At 47.1% G+C, this 19871-nt stretch overlaps 1 protein-coding gene across 6 annotated transcripts in view; it reads right to left on the bottom strand.

Annotated features, from left to right (window-relative positions):
- NRXN3 (neurexin 3) overlaps nucleotides 1-16484 on the bottom strand; it is a 1579386-nt gene extending 1562902 nt beyond the window's left edge. For 5 of the 6 annotated variants that reach the window (XM_047796611.1, XM_047796607.1, XM_047796610.1 and 2 more), the window contains exon 1: nucleotides 15433-16484. In XM_047796611.1, the coding sequence (XP_047652567.1) occupies nucleotides 15433-16141 (709 nt within the window). In that variant the 5' untranslated portion in view covers nucleotides 16142-16484. Of the gene's footprint in view, nucleotides 1-8623; nucleotides 8642-15432 lie in introns of all 6 variants that reach the window. The other variant, XM_047796606.1, reaches the window with a different exon arrangement.
- Nucleotides 16485-19871: the final 3387 nt, after the last annotated feature.

The raw sequence follows: 19871 nt of genomic DNA, 5'->3' as shown, positions 1-19871 counted from the left end.
AGATCCTAACGTTCTAGGAGCCAGAAACTCTATCATGAGCAGAACATCCAAAATCCTTAGGTTTACCATCTATATATGAGACTTAAGTTTCTATTTATAGAAAGTCTCATAAATAGACACACCTCACTAAATTGAAGGCAGAAGAAAGGCCAATGCAGAGCCAGGTTGGGGCAGGGATGGGGGGCAATGGTTGTGCCAGGGAGGAGGATGGGGCTGGGCACAGATGTCATGCTTGTTGTAGACCCGAAGGGAAGGCTGGCACAGGAATGAGGTTGTCCAGGCAAGGAATCTACTTGAGAGGCGAAGGAGGCTAAACTCAGAACCTTTCAGAACCTTAATATTTAGGATAGTAGGAAAAGGAATTTAAGAGATATATTAAAGTAGAGGACCAGAGATGTAGAGGGAAACTAGGAACAAAGGAAAGTTCCTTAAAATTCTTCACTGGTCAATGAAGGAAAGAGTACGCCTTCTCAACCTGGTTGAAGTTGGGACATGCGTTTGAACATTATAAAATAGCATCGAAGATTGCATAATTTAGTTTCCAAAAAATATTCACATTGGCCTTCCTTCTGCCTTCAATTTAGTGAGGTCTGTTTATTTAAGGAGCAGGTATGCTAAAGGTTCTGAAGAGAAGGTGGGAAAGATATAGATAATCCAAAAATCACTATTACCCGTCTCTTACCTTTACCCCAGATCTGCTCCTCCCACTGACTTTCCTAGTTATACCTAGAACTGAAAGAGCATGTTATCAAAACTCCTCTTTCAATCACCATCATCATCAACAACAATAATTAGTCATAATTGTTAACTTCATTGAATGCCATCAATCACCATCATCATCAACAATAATTAGTCATAATTGTTAACTTCATTGAATGCTTACTATGGGTCAAGCACTGTTCTGAGTGTTCCCTATGTGTTATCTCACTTAAGACTCAAAGGAATCTGAAATACTGGGCACTATTATTACACCCATTTCACAAATACTGAAATTGAAACACAGAGAAGTTACGTCCTTTGCCCAGGTTTACATAGCTGGTGTATGTCAGAGCCAGGTAGCCTGAATCTAAAAACCCCTAAAGGTCGTTGCCTTTCCAATGGCAACATTCCTCTTCTTAACATCTCTGCAGTTGGCTCTTCTTCCATTACTACTCCCCTGGTACTGACTCTTCTCTCACCCAAACCACACAATAGCTTCTACCCACCCCTCTTCTTTTTTTTTTTTTTTTTTTTTTTGCTTTTTAGGGCCACATTCACAGCATATGGAGGTTCCCAGGCTAGGGGTCCAATCTGAGCTACAGCTTCCAGCCTACTCCACAGCCACGGCAACACGGCATCTGAGCCACATCTGCCACCTATACCACAGCTCATGGCAACGCAGGATCCTTAACCCACTAAGAAAGGCCAGGGATCAAACCAGGAACTTCATGGTTCCTGGTCGGATTCATTTCCGCTGAACCATGATGGGAATTCCTGGTCCCTCTTTTTTATGCCTTCCAATCGCCAACCAATCCAACATGCAAATGAATGGCCCCAGAGCCATCTTCCTAAAATTCAAGACTGATGGTCATTACTCAACTGAAAAAATTCCAGCGGCTCCCAACTGCAGGAAGAAATAAGGTCTGAAAGTCTTACAAACATTAAGACCCACATGACCTAACTCCTCATATTACTCCTCCATGGGCCTTAATCCTCTAATCCAGCCACATTAGTTACTGCACATGACTGGCAACAGCATCCTGCTATTTCACAGGGCTACCCTGAATGTGCTTTCCTCCCAGACTACTAGTTAAAGCTTCCAAGTCCAGGCCAAGAGCTTCCACCGTGAAATGTCCTCCACTCCCTTACTCCCACACAGACTGCAAGCCAGTGAACCTTCCCTTCTGAGCTACTCCACGAACATTCTACCTGGTATTTTAGCAGTTCTAACAAGCATGCAGACTTGGGGAATCTCGTGCTCGCCAACAGATGAGTAACTCTGTTTTGGCTGACAGGTTTCTCAACTAGAGCATAAGCTCCTCAAGGGCAGGGCCCAGGCAGGTACACAATAGGCACTCATTCAGTGCATGTTAGAAGAAGGAACTTATTCCAGTAAACAGATGGAACAAATAGGTGATCATACATCAGGTCTGCTTGGCAAATACTTGAATATACTTCAAAGACTTTGTACTCTTACCCAATCCAAAGTTGCCCCAGCAAATACCATGATTTTCATGCTGAAAGAAGCTCTGTGATAGTAGATAACATTAGTAATTCCAAACAGAGAGGCCTCTGAAAGAGGAAGGTGTGACTGTGGGTACCGTCCTGTGAGATCCTCCAATGCCACCTGGCCAGGTCAACCAAGACCACTACTCATGGAGCTGAAGACAGAGTAGAGGAGCCCAACACGCATCCCAGTGGCATCAGGAACACTTTGGGTATCAGCCTCCACCTGAAAACTGCAAACCTAGTGGGTGAATAACTATAAACCTTTAAAGAAAGATAAATGTAGGCTTGAGTGTTAATCAATGGCCTTCAAACCTTTCTGAAACAAGTTCCCATTAGGAAAATAATTTTATAACCTTCTCCCAAGAAATGTTTATTTATTTATAAATAACTTGCCTACAAGTCAACTATCCATTTTGTTTCCTTCATATATCTCCCACAATGGTCTTTGCATGATCCCCCCTTTTTTCATTTTTTTTTTTTAGGGCCACACCTGCAGAATGTAGTTCCCAGCAAAAGCTCCCAGCCTAGGGGTTGAATTGGAGCTGCAGCTGCCAGCCTACTCCACAGCCGCAACAAGGGATTCCAGCCACATCTTCGACCACAGCTTTCAGCAACACTGGATCCTTAACCCGTTTAGTGAGGCCAGGGATTGAACCTGAATTTCATGGATACTAGTTGGGTCTTTAACCCCCTAAGCCATGATGGGAACTCCATGTGCCCCTTTTTGAAGGCCACTGACCTAAAAAATAACCTTCCCACCTCCCTGAACTGTGGAGAAAGTACACCATCAAGCATAAGGTGGGCCTGGCTGCTGAGAGCCCCTGAACTATGGAGTCCTTGGTTTGAAGGCACGTACACACCAGCACACATTTCTGAAAGGTGTCACTCTAGCTCCTGCTGCACCCCTCTCAGCAACAGGGGTTGGCAAAGCCATACATTCCATGGTCCAACCACTCTAAGCATCAGAATTCTTCCTCTGTAGCTCTGATACCTTCAACTCTCCAGCCTGATATCCACCCCTTCCTATACATGGCAGCTCTGCCAATATCTGAGGACAATTATCTTGTCCCCAGTGAGCCTCCTCTTCTCCAGGGAATCCACGTAAGCTAATGCGGACTCTCCATCTCTAGTGACAACAACATGCTTGCCTCAAACAGCCATTCCATAGCACTTACATGGTCCCAGGCTGGCGGCTGCCTATAATTGTTACAGGAAACCGTTGGTTCGTAAACAAAAAAGATCTTCCTAGTCTATCTTCAACTAGATCAAACCAACTGCAATGTACATGTGTTTGACACAGATTCTACAAAAACTGCCGCACAGCAAATACACCACTTTTCCTATTAAAAGAAGGCATTTCCAATGGTAGCCCACACCACTGTGGTTCAAGTCAAAGCTTTAATCAATGTGTTAAACAAATGCTATTGAGCGCACATTCTTGGGAACCTGTGTCCATCCATCACATGTTAGTGAGCACATGCATAGATATGCATATAAAACATGGACGCATGCACACACACACCCACAGAGTGTGCTTTATTAAGGCAACAAACATTTATTGAGCACCTGTTTTTTGTCAGTTACCAGAGATGTATCATTTAGCATATAAGCCTGTATGTGCATCAATTAACAAAGGGAAACAGAGTCTTCCCTTGGTTTCATGTCTTATCGTTCTCAAGGAGAGTACCTCCTCACATTTACTCCTGCAACAGGCATCAGGAAACGCAGCTGAGCTATCGCAACTTGCATTAAGGATGTGAAAGCCAAAGAGAGCCAAGAGACACATTAAAACGCAGCCACTGGTTATATATTCTACGGGGGGGGGGGGGGAATAACCCCGATCCACATTAACACAAGGCTGAAAACTCAACATCAGGATGAGCAAACAGCAAAGTTCCCACAGCAACTGAAACCCAACCATCTCCTTCCCACATGGCAATTACCACATCACTATGTAGGGTGGTCATGCCCACTTTCCTGCATGGGTATGCAGTCCATGGAGCCTGGCTGGACTGGGGCACAGACTAGAAGTCAGTGACTCTGGGCACATTTTAATGCTTGGACTCAAAATGATGTCTGTGGGGTTTGATCTTAAAAGTAAACTATTTTAAACCATGAATTATGAAACAAGTTCTCCTTTCTTTGCTGCAGTGTCAGTAAAATGACTGTCAATGGGAAGGCGGCTGAGAGCCAAGATGAGCCTCATCCCCTTTAGGGTAGAGGAAGGGATTTGCTTGGCAGGTTTCCAAGTCCATGTCAATGTGGGAGCAACATCTTCTAGCCCTGCCTAATCCTCTCCCTGGGAGACTTCTTCCCAACAGTGCCAAAAACATGGGATACCCAAGGCAACCTGGCAGAGTAGGAAGCATTTTTGAATAGGGCATATGCTTCCAAGGCCAGTTTCCAGGAATAGCTTCTCAATACTACCTCATCTCATACCCTTATCTTTTTTTTTTTTTTTTTCAAAGCATCCTGCTAGGCTTTTTAGCAAAATCTTGATGTGTGTTGAGGTGTCTGACCCTGGTGGCCACAATGGGCTTGTCAAGCAACTCCACCCAATTCCATTTTCCTCTACTTCATAGCCTTCTAGAACTTCTCATCTTATTGCTGAACCATTAGAGATTTCCAGGGGGGCTCCTTGGAAACTCGGAGATGCCGAAAAGCTGGCTGAATGTGGAGGAAGATGGAACATCTTGGGGCGGGGGGCAGGTTAAAATGAGGCACAGATAATAGAGCCAGAGATGGCGCTAACCATGAATCTCCCAGAGTGCAAGCTCCCCAGGAACAAAATGACTGGAGCATGAATCACCTGCTTACATCAGAGTCTCTTCCCACATCAATCCCTCCCACATTGTTTAAGATTAATCACAAGCAGTTGATTCTAAATAACTCAGTGGTGTGTATACTGCTGGAGCTATATAAGAGAATCCCCTATGAATTTTACTTTGACACAAGGCTTAATTCCTACAAAGCATTATCCAAAATGCTAGGACCCACCCATCCCCCTCAACCACTTGGCCCCTTGCAAAGGTCAGATTGCCTTAATTAGAATGAGGACCAGTGAAGAAGTATCTGAGAAGCAGACTTTGGTCTGATGGAGTAAGAGCTCCCTGTTACTCAGCAGCCATCACAGATAGATTAGGGTGCCTTGAAAAGCACCAAGGCCCTGCCTTTGCAGTTGATTAGGGTTTTTCTGGTGGGGGTGGGGGGGGGTGGGGGGGGATGTCTTATGTAGTAGAGAAGAGGATGGGAAATGACTAATTAGACCCCATGACCTTTAAAGCCCCCTTTAGTAATGTAGAGCAGGGTGCATACAGTTAATAATACTGCAGTGCATGTTTAAAAGTTACTAAGAGAGCTGATCTTAAAAGTTCTCATCACAAGCAAAAAAAAAAAAAGTAACTATGTATGGTGACGGATGCGGATGTTAACCAGACTTAATGTGGTGATCATTTGGCAACATATATAAATAATGAATCATTATGTTATATACCTGAAACTAATAGGTCAATTATGCCTCGATTTTTTTAAAAGTCCCTTCCAAACACATCACCCCATGATTCTTTACCATGCACCTCAATGCAGAGTGCACTGCACAGGCAAAGCCATGATTTCGAAGGCCCATTAATGTCTCCCTGTTCTCCACACAAGTCACAGGAGCGGTGCTTCATCCTTCCCAGATGAGCTCTCCCACAACACCAGAGTTCCCCCAGACTGCAGCGTGTCTCCTTAGAAGAAGAAGAGACTCACAGTACACCGCCTCAGCCTCAACTCCAGCCTTGTGTTTCCTGACCGAGACCAAGCAAATATGCTGGCGGATAACCACTAGTCTTTCAGAATCCCACGGACGAGGGGCTCAACGGACAAGCCCGCTCTTCCTCATTCCCTTAGCCATCCAAGACTAGCCATGAGGGAGACTGAACTCTGTCGGGAGCGGAGAGAAGCCTGAGACAAGGAGGAGGAAAGAAGGACCGTGTTTGGTGAGGCTTTTCCCACAGGTGACATCACAGAGAAGTGCTTTCAGCCTTGCTCATTCCTTCTATACTGGGGTACTCATTTTGATTTGAAAGCAGCTTATTGAGTAAACTAGCTGTACACTCTCCCACTGCACTTTTTCGATCCCAGTCATACCTGGAGGAGAGGTTATGGGATTGCCTAGAAAGTTCCGCCTGCCAGAGCAGAGGCACCAGCCCTAACATTGCCAACAGCTATGGGACTATGGAGACACTGGCCTCTGAGGACTTTGTGTCACCAAACAGGTCTGTTTCAGGAGAACCAAACCCTCTGGCAAGAAGCAAAATTGTCAGAAGAGAGTGGATGCACAGAGTCTCACGGAGAAATCTGAAGGAAAAGCTCCCCAGAGCCATCTTCTTGGCTGCACAGGAACTGTACTTAAACAAGAGCCTCGGGAAAACCAAAAGGATCCCAAAGGCATTTCACAGCTTAAACCAGAGCTTCCCATGGCCTAAGCTCTTGTGTCTGCCTTTCTTTCATCCTCACCCTCTCTGGGCCTTTGCACATCCTTCCGGAGAATTGCATTCCCCCCTCCCCCGAAGAACTGAGAATGTTCACAGCTTCTGGGCCCACATGCAAAGTAAGTTTTATCAGAGCAGAGCTGGGTAGTCTGTCTGGATGACTGTGAGGTCAATTTCTTTTTAAAAGCTGCTGATACCGGTCTCTGGTTTTTCTTTTCTTTTTTTTTTTTTTTGTCTTTTTGCCTTTTCTGGGGCCGCTTCCCATGGCATATGGAGGTCCCAGGCTAGGGGTCGAATCAGAGCTGTAGCTGCCGGCCTACGCCAGAGCCACAGCAACACAGGATCTGAGCCACGTCTGCGACCTACACCACAGCTCACAGCAACACCAGATCCTTAACCCACTGAGTGAAGCCAGGGATCAAACCCACAACCTCATGGCTCCTAGTCAGATTCTTTAACCATTGCACCACGACGGGAACTTCACCGGTCCCTGGTATTAAAAAATTTTTTTTAAACTTTGGAAAATTGTTATTTTAGAACATCGTGGACAGCAGGAGAGGACTGAGAGCAGATATAGAAGATGACATGTTTAAAGGGGCCCCGCATAGCTTTTAAATAGGTCACCCAAAGACATCAATTTCTGGAGAACAACAGCAGTAATGACAACCCACTGGCACTGTCAGTTCCCAAATAGATCACAGAGACGGGCCTGCAGAGCCACGCTTTGTCCCTCTCCTCTGTCAGCCACAGCCTGTCACCTGTAACACAGCCCCTCGGTGAGCTGCAGCAAACCAAGCATCCCAGCCTCAGCTGGGAACTCTCAGGAGGGGGAGCTGGGTGCTCCCTCTGTTTAAACACCAGCTTGCTCCTCTAAATCTACAGCAAACATTCCTAAACACGTCCTCTCTTTAGCCACTGTATATCTTGGCTGTACCCTGCTCCCACCACACCTTCCCAAAAAATACTCCTAGAAGCCTCATTCTCTCACAATATTCTCCCCTCCCCCGCCCCGTGGTCCTGTCCTGCCCTGTTGGTTATGAAGTGAAGGAAGATGCGTCTGTGATGAAGGGCCTTGGGTCACTAGGGAATCACTCACACACTCAGAGCAACATTGCTGTCGCTGGACAGCAACAAGAGGCGGATCCACAGAGGCTGGGACCAGAAGCTTACAATACTGGGATTCCTTAAGGAAAAAAAAAAAATCACAAGTACAATATTAGATATAGGACCTTGAAAGAGGGCCATGCAAGTGAAGATCCTTGAAAGGTTTAGTTTTGTGGCCATTCCGCCTCTGTAAAAATTCCCCCTCCCACACACACAAAGGAAAAGAGAATAAACAGAGAGAAAGGAATTTGGTTCTGTTATCTGGGAAGAGAGTCGGAAGGCAGCAGAAGAGCAAGCAGTGCGAAAGTTTAATCCAGGGACTCCATCTTTTACAGCCAGCCCTGGGTGGGCTGCTGGGCACTGGCTGGTACCTGGAAAACCAAAGGTCAGTCTGAAGAAGCCCTCTTGTCCAGCGATGCTCCAGTGTGGGGTAGCTGTTCTCCAACTGCCTGGGAACCCGCCGGTCCACGCCCCAGGCACTTCATTTCGAACCAGGGTCTTGAGGGTGGAACTGAATACTCAGATTCATTCATTCTCTCTCATTCTTTCATATCCTCCCTCTCTCTCTGACTGGAAGGAGCCAGGCTCCTGGGACTAGCCAAGCTGATAACTCCTACACTAGGAGTTTGACATTTTGCTTATCGTCAGCATCCAGGGAGGCAATGCTCCATTTTCACGATGGAGACACAGGCCATTTGTGTTAATGAAGGGAGACTAGGAGCAGAAATAAAATGTAATATTGAGGATCTGGGCTCTCAGGTCCCAGAACCACCTGCCAAACAGGCAGCATCCAAGCTCGTACTCACTCTGTCTCTTACCCGCAAATTCAATGGCACCTTGAGTCTGATTCTCCTCTCCTATTCCGTGGGATGGTAAGGCTTGTCCTGCCTCATCAGGATGCTATGGTGACCAGAACATGACGTTCGTAGTCAAAGTGCTGTGAATACAGTCCATCGGACGCAACTATTGTCAGTGACCCCATGCTCCAAGGCAGGGGCAAAACAGTGATGGAATGGGATTCTATATCCTCCTGAAATTTCCCTCCTTTCTCTCTGCCACCTCTCAAACTGGGATGAAGAAATATGGCAGGGGTGGGGGTAGCTCAAAGGGAAGCTTCAAATCTTCTGTGAAACCAAATTGACATATAATTCGTTCTTACACCCACCAGGTAGCCAACAGCCCAGATTCAGGTCTCATTCCTTTCCAGAGACTATGCTGATAATTTTATACATTTCATCTCATTTCACGCTCTCAACAACTCCCTAAAGCATGATTTCTTGTTATCCCTGCTTTGCTGCCAGGCAGGATAGCACAGTGGCTAAGGCTATGGGCTCCAACGCCAGAGTGCTTACAGACAAACTCCAGCCCTGCCTCTGAGGAGCTGTGTGACCTTGGAGGAATTATTTACCCTTTGTCCCTCAGCTTCCTTAACCATAAAGTTAGAATAATAATAGTGTGTCAAGAGTGGTTCTGAGGGTTCCAAGAACTAGTAGAGAGCAGGCATGGAGTGAGTGCCCTGTGACTCCTAGCTGCTATGATGATGACGAATATTGATGAGGATGCTGAAGCTTCCAAAACCTTCTTAAAAGACAGACAACATGTAAGTGGACGAACCTAGATTTAAGTCCAGATCTTTTTTCACTCTACAAGCCATGTTCTTAACCACTACACTAAACTTTGTTCAAGTTTTAAATTTTTCTGCTTCTCAGCTTCCTGTAAAACAGGGCTCTTTAATGATATCGACTGCCTAGGAGTGTAGTGAGGGTTAGATAGGATAATGTATATAAAGCTCTGAGGATGTCAGGCACATGGTGGTGCTCAAAAAGAGTAATAATAACATTATTGTTATTTTTGTCTACGGAGTGTACCTGACTTTGAGAACCCTCTCTCCCTGTATTCTCATTTCTGGGGCCTCACTGCTCTGGACTCACACAGCAGAGCCAGTGACTCCAAGGCAATAGGAGTCATGGAGGGGCATGTTAGTCCCATCCTCCAAGCACAGCCCACACCCCACCTCTTCTGTTCCATGAAGGAGGGAGAAGACCTAGCTGAGGGCAGCTGCTCCAAGAACGACTCTCCAGGACAGCCTGCAAAGGGAGATAGGGGACTGGGAGATGATTAGCCCTGGGGGCTGGGCCTGTGGTGTCTCATTACCAAATGCAAATGCAAGTTCACTGCCTGGCACAATGCCTGCAGGAGCCTCAACCCTGCTGAATTTGGACCGAAGCATTACCCAAGGCCCACCCCCTTATTGCCAGCAGCTGGTGCGCAGGCCAAGCAAAGGAGAAGGCTGCTCTCACCCCACCGAAGGGGGTACACGGAGGAAGGGTCTTGTTTCTTCAAAAGAGGCAGAGATGCTATGAGGTGGGGGCAATGAAAAAAAATTGCTCTTCCCTCGCAGTTAAAAGAGGGATAATTGGAGCAAGTGCAGGCGGCTGCTCTGCCATTTAGCATACAGCATACCCAGGAAATCTCACTGGGTAATCAGGAGGAGAGGAGGAGAAAGGAGCAATCAGACCCTTATTCAGGCTCGTTTAGCGACAGCCCCTGCTGGCTGGCTGGCTGGGCTGGTGGAGAGGGGGGCTGGTCCTAAAGCCACCAAAAGCTGGGCGGGAAATCGAGTTTCTGAAGCTGCAGCCCTCTGGCTGGTGTGCTACAGTCTCCGCACCAGGGGGAAGGATTCTTAAAAGAGCCAGCCTTTACCCTCTGATTACTCACCACTCCCTGCCCCTCCTAAGGCCATTCAGGGTTGACAATGGTTAGGAACAAAGCCAGGTGGCTATTCCAGCAGGAAGTGCAATGGGGAGGGGGAGGGGAGATGACTGTATTTTTACCCAAGTGCCCCAAACAGGAGGATCCAGCTGGGGCAATCATTGGTACCTTAACTACAGCATGCACGGACTTTGGCCCTTGGTAAACTGTGGGGGTAAACACACTCTCTTGGAACACCTTTCCATCATAGTTCTGGCTTTGAGAAATGGGGGAAGAGACACAAGATTCTCAATAAAAAGAAAACTAATTGAAATTCACTTTTCAGGAAGGCATACCAAGGTCACACAGGGGTGTTGAGCCATCAATCAAACCAGCCTGAGTAGGATGTCAGCTGCAGAGAGGAGGAGGGATGGGGAATGAGAGGCTAGTGGGTACCACACAACAGTGAGCTTGTCATGAGACTCTGGCTACCATCACCCACACTCATCGCTACACTTCACTGTAGGATCCCAACACCTGAAAACTTAACAGCTGAGACGCAAAACAAGCATCTTTTGGTCTGGGCACCTGCTCAAGTCAGCAGGGAAAGATAGCAACTAACCAACTTTTTTTCTTTCTTTCTTTTTGCCAATGAATAGGACTCCCTGTCTCTTCAATGAATTTGCCTAAAACTATGGGCACACAAATGATAAGTGACATAGGCAGACCCATGTAATAAGATTTGGGAGTAGAGATCAACCTGTGAAAGCTTCTCCATCTTTCCTTGACCCCACCCCACCTGCAACAGGCTGACTTCATGCTAAATGAACTCCTCAGGGAAAGCAGTACTGAAATTTATACACCTAGGCAATGAATCAATTCCTCATGACCAGAAGGTAGTTGAGCAATTCAATACATGCAATTCATATCTAAAAAAAAGTTTTAAAAATAAACAATCAAGTTTAAAACCATTTCAAGGTAATGACAAACTCCTTAGTGACTCATAAGGGAGCTGCTCTCTGGAAGGAACCGAAGATACTTCTTTATTGCCAGGTGAGCTTCAAGGATGCCCATAACAGGACATGCTGTGCTGAACTGAAAAGGGGCAGGTGAATATGCTCCACCACAACTCAACTATATTCCAAATCAGGTACACTTTTTTTTTTTTTTTTGCTTTTTAGGGCTGCACCTGTGGGATATGGAGGTTCCCGGGCTAGGGGTCAAATCAGAGCTGGAGCTGCTGGCCTACACCACAGCCACATCAGATTTGAGCCACGTCTGGAACCTGCAGCTCACAGGAACACGGGATCCTTAATCCACTGCGTGAGGCCAGGGATGGAACCTGCATCCTCATGGATACTAGTCAGATTCATTACCACTAAGCCACAACGAGAACTCCCATATATGCATAATTTTACAGTCACTTTGGGCAAGATTAAAATTCAACTGGAACAAATCTGAAGTTGAGAACCCAAACATTTTATTTATAAACATAACCACCTAGAAGTAAAAATCTGGGATCTCTTCTCCCTCCATCATGGGCCAGAATGTCCAATGTGACCATCAACTGGGTTGGGAGTCTCGGAAGGAAGTTTTCCCAAGTAGGCTGTGTGGCGTTCCATCTGCAGCCAGAGCTAATAGCCTTTCACCATAGGAAACAGAAGATATGGTGTCCAGAGCCCTTCCCCCTAGGCTCAACTCTCCCAGAGCAGCTATCTCTGGTGTCTTGTGGGTCTTACCTAGAAAAGATACCCAGCAGGAGATCAAAATAGCCCCAAAGCAAATACAAGAGAAGGGCCCATCTGTGCATTCTTCCTGGGGTGCAGTATGGAGGCATTTTGGAGCCACTGAGGCATGGAAAGCCAGACAGGCCGAGCAAACATCAGTACTGCCAGCATGCTAAAAGCTAATGGACCGCAGAGAGCGCCTCCAACAGGCCCCGACCACATCCATCTGAAGCTGCAGGAGCTCTTCCTGCTCTTAAACTGCTAAAGCATGAAGTACAAATGAATCTTCCATGCAGGGTACAAGCCCTCACACAATCAAATGGCAGGACCCATCCTGCTAAGTGGGACAATCAGAACCTGGCACACAGGACCCACTGCTGGGATTAAGTTCCCTGGTTTCAGTTCTGTGACAGGTGCAATTTAAAATGGGGGAGAGAAGAGGGAATAGAAGCACCCTCACTACCCACCTCACACTGTCTTTAGGAAAATGGGTAGGAATTTGTTTAGGCTATGTCTCTTGTTTTACACAGATCAGCTTGACACTTAGCTGCTGCTGTGATTTTTTTCCCCCTACATATTTCACAGGTGAGTTTCTTCCCACTCTAAAAATTAACTGTGTGTAGAGAGAATGGATATTTTCTAAAAATCTGAAGGGCACTTTTGTGATTGATTAGACATAATGACAATTACCAGGATCAATACGCTTCAAGTCATCAATAGAAAATTCTGTAAATTCAGAACTCTATTCAGTAAATTCTTCCTCAATATTCACCCTCGCCTCAACCTTTGCACCGCTCCAAACCCACCAAGTATTAGTTACTAGAGTGTTTATTTTTATATAAACTCAGGAGAATAAACGAGCTGTGATGTGTGTTTGCCTTCTACAGGTAGGGGTATCAGTCCATGACCACAAGATGATCCAAACCTTAGAGAAAGAACTATTATTGAAACATATGTATTGTATTCAGCTGTTAAAAAAAAAAATGCCTAGCATCGGCTCCTAAGAAATTCTGTTGGAGCTCTGAAATGAGCACATACACACACACACACACACACACACACACACACACACACACAATCCAAAAGAGAGAGAGAGATTGTATACATATACAGTATAGCGATTCTTCCTGCAGAAAAGTGCTGATCCAAACCTGCCCAGAGGAAATGAGTTCTTCTAAACACAAAAAATGCAATCAGGGATAATCAGCAAGTTAACAACACACTCTCAAACACCATGGTCCCTAGAAAGGAAGAATGCCAGCTCGTTCAAAGCAAGTTCTGAGAACAGAACAGATTCTTTGGGTGAAGGAGAAAACAAGTGATCATGTCAGCGTCTTCAAGCAGAAATTTCTCCAAAGCCAAGAAGCTTTGGAACAGCAGTCAGCTCCAGATGGGACCCGCTTGTGTGCTAAGTGCTTCAGTGACCACTGTCCCAAAGTGGCCTTGTGGGTTGGGAGTGCCTCTGCACTTCTTCCCCAACCCTTTTTCTAGTAGATTCAGTGGGGAAAACAGAAGCCAGGAAAGGATGACATACATGTCCTGCATCTCCCTCTCGTGCCGCCACCCACAGGAGGGGAAGCATGATGCCCAACCCAGAAGCAGTGGAGACCTGGGGAGCACTCTTGCGATAGCCTGTACTTGACCTACAAGGAGCCTTCCAGCAAGATCCCCAAAGTGTCCTAGTCGTCAACGTGTACCACCTGTGAAATAAACTGTTCTGATTAAAAAACAAAAATTAATACCCGCTGGTTGCTAAAGTTCATATCAACCACAACCTGCTTTCGGGGTTAGGCTGTTCTGGAAAAGTTTAAGAAACACCTCAGACACTGTTTACGATTTCAAATCCCAAGGCAGTGGCACCTCACATGAAGGAAGAGATCCTGGGAGTCAGCGCTAAGACACTCACCTGCCCCACCTACTTGACCTCCCATGACCTGTTGGTTCCCAACTTTGGCTGCACAATGGAATCACCTGGGGAGCTTTAAAAATATACTGATGCTTGAACACTACCCTCTAGAGGTTCTGACTGAACTGGTCTGAGGTGTGGCTTGAGAGTCTTTTAATTCCTCCAGGTGATCCTAATATGCAGCCAAGGCTGGGAAGCCACTGTGCTGCCCTATAACCATCCCACCACCTCCATGAAGAAACCAACATGGGATGGTGATACAGATACCCCCAGAGGAATCCAGAGCTTCACTCAAAAAATGACAGGAGGAAACATAACTTTCTTGGCTCCTACTCATCCCAATCTCCCAATATACATAACCCATATGGTTACTTTGTCAATGGTTCTTCTTACTGAAATCTAGGCCTTCGGCGAGTCCAGGAATCTGGATTCTAAGTATTTGCCAAAGTAAGGCCTGGACCACTTCTCTCCTGTATAATCCCAAATAATCAGAATCTGGTGAACAAGATGAGGGCAGCCTAAGTCTTTGGGCATAAATCCCTCCTTCCCTCCCCCCGGGACCTCGCAGTTGAACTTGGGAGGTTCTCCAAGGCTATGCTGAGTACTGTCAGCTTCCTCTGGGGCTTGCTGGATAATGCTCCTGTCAACCTCTGTGCCTTCTTGTACCATTCCCAGTGCATGGAGAGGACAGAAACGAGGAACCCCACTTGTGAAATCTTTGTGCTAGAACAAGGAGGTGAGCAGGCCCGTCCCCAGATGCCTTGTCTGCCTTTCAGAAGATTGTGAGAGGAGGCACACAGCTGAAGAGCTGAGTTTATAGCAGGGCCAAGTGCAGACTTCCAGTCTACCCACCCTCATTCGTCTTTGCTTTTTATGTCAGGGATGATAGGGACAATAAGGAGTTTCCCATCTATCCCCAGGAGCCCAGTTCTCAAAGGACCAGGAGGGACAGAGATAACCAGTTTGCCCATTTTTATCTGACTTCTTGCCTTGTGCTGATCCTGCGGAGCTACACTGTGGTGGGAGGAACTGAGCGAGGGCACAGACTGTAGTCTATCTAGCGTCTCGAATACAGCCAAACATTTGCGTAAGGAGCCCACGGTTGAGTAGTCAGGATTCTCTTCCTGCTGAGGTCTGATGGGTTTTCCATTGAGAGCAAGAAAGGGTTTCTACCACCTCCTCAGGGAAAGGGACCCAATTATCTAACATGCAGCTGAAGATGCACTTCAGTGACGGAGCTGGTTTCTGTCAGAGGTCTTGGTCCTTACCCAACCCACTGGCTGTGCCTCTAGCAACAGAGGGACAGGGAAGAGGACCTTACCTTCCGAGCAGAGCTTGCCACCATAGCCAGTGGTAGAACAGTCACAGGTGGGGTGGCCATCCAGGAGAAAGCAGATCCCACCATTTTCACAGGGACGCTCACCGCAGGGTCCCTCGGCATCCAGCTGGACGCCCTGGCTCCCCAGAAGCCGAGGCTCTGAGTTGCCATACTTGAGATCTAGGATTAATCCCTTGAAGCCGGGCATGGCTTGTACTCCATCAAGGGTCAGGGCAGAAGGTCGTATGTCCGCGGGGACTCCGCCAAGGAACAAGTCACTGACCACATCCATGTAGGGACGCTGGGGCTGCAGCTCCCCCGACTGGCCCTCGCCATCCAGCACCAGCACCGTACGCAGGCGGTCTCGGCTCACCATGAGGAAGTGCCAGCTGCTGTCGTTGACCTGTTTGTGGGACAGCACTTCAGTCTCTGCGCAGTCCATGCTGAAGCGGAGCTGCACGCGGCCATCCACCAGGGAGAGGCAGAGGAAGTCACAGACGCCGCCGTCGTCCAGGTAGAGGAGCAGCCCCGTGGAGACGTTGGTCTTGAACTGGAAACTCAGGTCACTGCGCGTGCTGGCATCCCAGCGAAGGTAGCGTGCCCACTGGTTGGGGAGGCCCATGAACTCGAGGCCCAGGCAGAGCCCCAGCAGGGACCCCAGCAGGACGCTCACCTTCAGGGTGAAGAAAACCGAGTGTGTGGTGAAGCTCATTTTGGCTGCTGGGACCAAGCCCGGAGGGGCAGACAGGTAGGGAACAGCCCTCAGGGGACAAGCCCCCTTTGCAGTGGAAAGGAGGGAGGAAGAGGAGGTGGGCGGGGGGACAGAGCGCACACAGGAAGAAGGACGAACACACACAGCAAGAGGGTGAGGAAGGAGGAAAGTGGGTGAGATAGCCCCAGATGGGCGCGCAAGCAAGAAATTCAGTAAAGAGACAGAGGGGACAAACAGGGCAGTAGCAGAGGGCAAGCAGGTGGGGAAAGTGAGGGTGCAGAGCGAGGAGCCAAGTGTCTTTCTCCAAGAAAAGATCTCAGCTATCCATGTGGATCCGGAGGCCTTGATTCGAGGAGGAGAAAGTGCACAGCAGGTAGACGCCTTCAGCAGTGCACTCCTCCCAACAGACCCCCGAACGCCCCAGCCAAGGAGGCCGGCGAGAGGGCTGGGGTTGGGGGGGCCGTGATGGAGGAGGAGTGAGTGGTGAGCTGAGCCACGTGAAAGGTAGAAACAGACCAAGGACCAGTCCCGAAGGTCCACCTCCTAGTAGCAGGGGGCCGCAGTGAAGGGGGCAGCTGGGAGCTGAGTGCTCAGGCGGAGCAGTGCCCTGGGCAGAGTGGAAGCAGGCTCAGGCTTCATGGTGCAGGCCAGAGGCAGTTCTGCCCATAACCTGCCTCCCAGGACTCCAGAGAAAAGACCTGCAGGAAGAAGGGGTGGGGGAGAGAGACAAGAATTAGGAATTATTTCATTCTGCTTCACAAGTATTGATGGAGTGCTGGCTGCTATTCTAGTGATTTCCACAGTGCTTGGTGCTTACAGGAGGGAGAGCCCCAGTTCTCCCAGAGCTACTTCAGGACCCCAAGTTCAGCTACTAATGATGTCCTCAGTTTTTCTGTATGCAAAAATAGTATAAAACCCCCAAAGCCATATCAGCACATTTTTACAATATTCATATCTCAGGGTCACAGAGCCAACATTTATTTTTAAGATATTTGAGCGATATTTTATGCACTCAAATATGCACACACACAAAAACAACATACATACACACACACACACAATTTTCACTTATTTATCTAAAAAAGACATGAAAATGACACTTTTTTTTAAGATTTTTTTTCAATTTGACAATCCAATGTTTGGTGTAGGCAGCCTAAGACAGATCCTTATCTTTACATTTTTGAAACAAATACTTATAGGAATCAGTAAAAATAAACTAGAAGGTGAGTAAAGAGTAAAAAGCATTCTTAGAAAATGTTGGGGAAAATATCTTAAGGGAAAAAATATATGCTTCGGGATTCAAAAGAGGCTGAACTCTTACATGTGGAACTTTGAACAGATAATTTATATTTTCTCATTTGTAAGGTAGAGAAAATAAAAGCTTCTTTCCAAGGTTGGCATAAAGGATTCAATGAGATCATGTATTGGAAGATTCTAGCATGGGCTATATACATAGTAGTGATCAATAAACACGAGGCTCCTTCCTTCCCTATGTCTAGCAAGGAAGGGATAAGAAGCGGTCATTGGTGTATGTCTGTAACATGTGAGTGTGTGCAAGTCTGTGGAGTGCGGACAGTATATTAAAACATACATTTTTTAAATTAAAAAGAAAACTACAGACTGGACAACAAATGAACTGTCACAGACCTAGAGCACATTACACCTGTTTTATACTGACTAGAAATGCACCAGCCCCAGTCAGGCGGGTGCTCTGGTTTCAGACTCTGGCACTCATAGCTGAGTGGAGACTTCTCTGTTTCAATGAGAGCAATGAGTATAATTTCCAAGAGCTATGCAAGTTGCTGATTATTAATTGGCATATTTGATCATTCACCAATGGTCACTGCCAGACCATGACTGCTTATTTTTATAATGATCACATTAGTAAAGTTAGTTATTAGCCCTGCTTTGAAGAGGAAAAGGCTGTTCCTTAACCAGGAATAATAAGCCTATTTCTGCTGAACAAACAAACCCAACCACCAAGAGGCAGATTAAATCCATCTTAAGGAAAATCTTGGTTCTACATAAAGTCTTGTCCACACAGTGTCTCCCAAAGTGTGCCATGGGCATTTCCAGGGCTGCAAAGGATGCGTAACTGGAACATGGGCACAGCACTGTGGAGGTGCCAACTCATGCGGGCTTGTGAGAACCAACTGTTAACACACCAGAAATTTTTGAGCTGGCTGATGACTTTGACAGCATAAAGTCACTGCTGCTAGGAGTATTTACACTACAGAAACAGGCAAACACCAAAAATCAGAGTCAGCAAAGACTTAAGAAACTTCAAGAAAATCTTGAAAAAGGGTGAGAGAATTAGCCACATAAATATCTGGGAAGAATGTTCCATAATAGTGCAAAAGTCTTATGGCTGGAGCAGGCTGGTATGTTTGAAGAATAGCAAGGAGGCCAGTGCTGTTGGAATGGAGTGAGTGGAAGACCTGAAGCCAGAGATGGTATCAGGCAGCCAGAGGATGAAACGTGACCCAGTCTAACCATGTGATCAGTGCATGAGGTGAGTTATGCCAACCAAGGCAAAAGGCAATATCCCACGGGTAAAGGAGACTCTTGTCCCAAAAAGAGGGCTTTTTCTGGTCCCAGCATCTGCCATGCCTGCATATTTTCTGTAATCAAATTTTTGAAAATGGGCCACTTTGGGGGAGGGGGTTCAGAGGACAGCTGCTCCCTGTCCCCTCCCCCTGTCATGCATCTGGTTTAGAAGAGTGGGGAACAAGACAGGTGTGACCACAAAGAACACGCCTCTCCAAAGGAGCAGCCCAAGTGGGGAAACAGTGATGAGCTGGACATGTAAAAATCACACAGTACATGTCAGAGCCCTTGGTGTGTGAACCCCAGAGGCTTGCTGAGAAAGTGTTTTCTTGGTGACACCACTCTGGCTGCTGCAGCTCCCTCTCCACTCCCCATCCGAACAGTTTAAACCCAGGAGTCCAGCCGACTGGGCAAGGCCCAGACCCAGATGGCTAAAGCAAATGGGACCCTCCATGGGAGGCAAAGACACTCAGCTGGAGGGCCCAGTGATGTGGATGAGCAGGGACATGGGAGTCCCTCTAAATGGATAGCCCCAGAAGCTTTGAGACTGGTCTAGGTGATCAACTCGCCTCTGGGCCTCTGAAAGTCACTTGTGTGTCTGTAGAAATTAAATGACTTGCTCAATTCCATCTAACTACTTATTGAGCTCCGATTTATTCCAGCCACTCCTGGATCAAAGCAGAATAAGACACGGTTCTTGCCTTCAGAGGCATCACAAAGTCATGGGGAAGGTGCATTTTAGAGACACAAAGCAGAGCAATAAAGCGTCCAGGCTCTGGAAGTTCCCTGGGAAGTTCCCTGGGGGCATGGACTGTTCACCATGGTGCTGCTGCATGTCTTAGGCATGCAGTGGGAGCTCAGACAACAGGTATAGGAAGAAGGAATAGTAAAAACAGAAGCTGAAGAGCATCCCTGAGGACCATTTGACCTCTGTTCCATGTGGTGGCCTCCACACCTCTCCACTTTGTACGATGACAGCAATCCTTGCACCTTCATACTTCCCTGGATGCCAACCTCTGACGACTCCACATGCCTAGTGTTCTGGCGTAACCCATGAACTAAGAACTAAGCTGTCTGGGACCACTCTGCTGTGAGGGGGATCATGGGAACTGACCCAGCCTGCTTTGGGGTGGCTGCTCTACCCTGCCTGCTGAGCCTCCCCCTTCAGATCATCAGTTGTCTC

Source organism: Phacochoerus africanus, chromosome 9 (genome assembly GCF_016906955.1).
Source record: "Phacochoerus africanus isolate WHEZ1 chromosome 9, ROS_Pafr_v1, whole genome shotgun sequence".
Lineage (NCBI taxonomy): Eukaryota > Metazoa > Chordata > Mammalia > Artiodactyla > Suidae > Phacochoerus > Phacochoerus africanus.
Note: the sequence above shows the minus strand (reverse complement) of the source record. Positions and strands in the feature narration are given on the sequence as shown.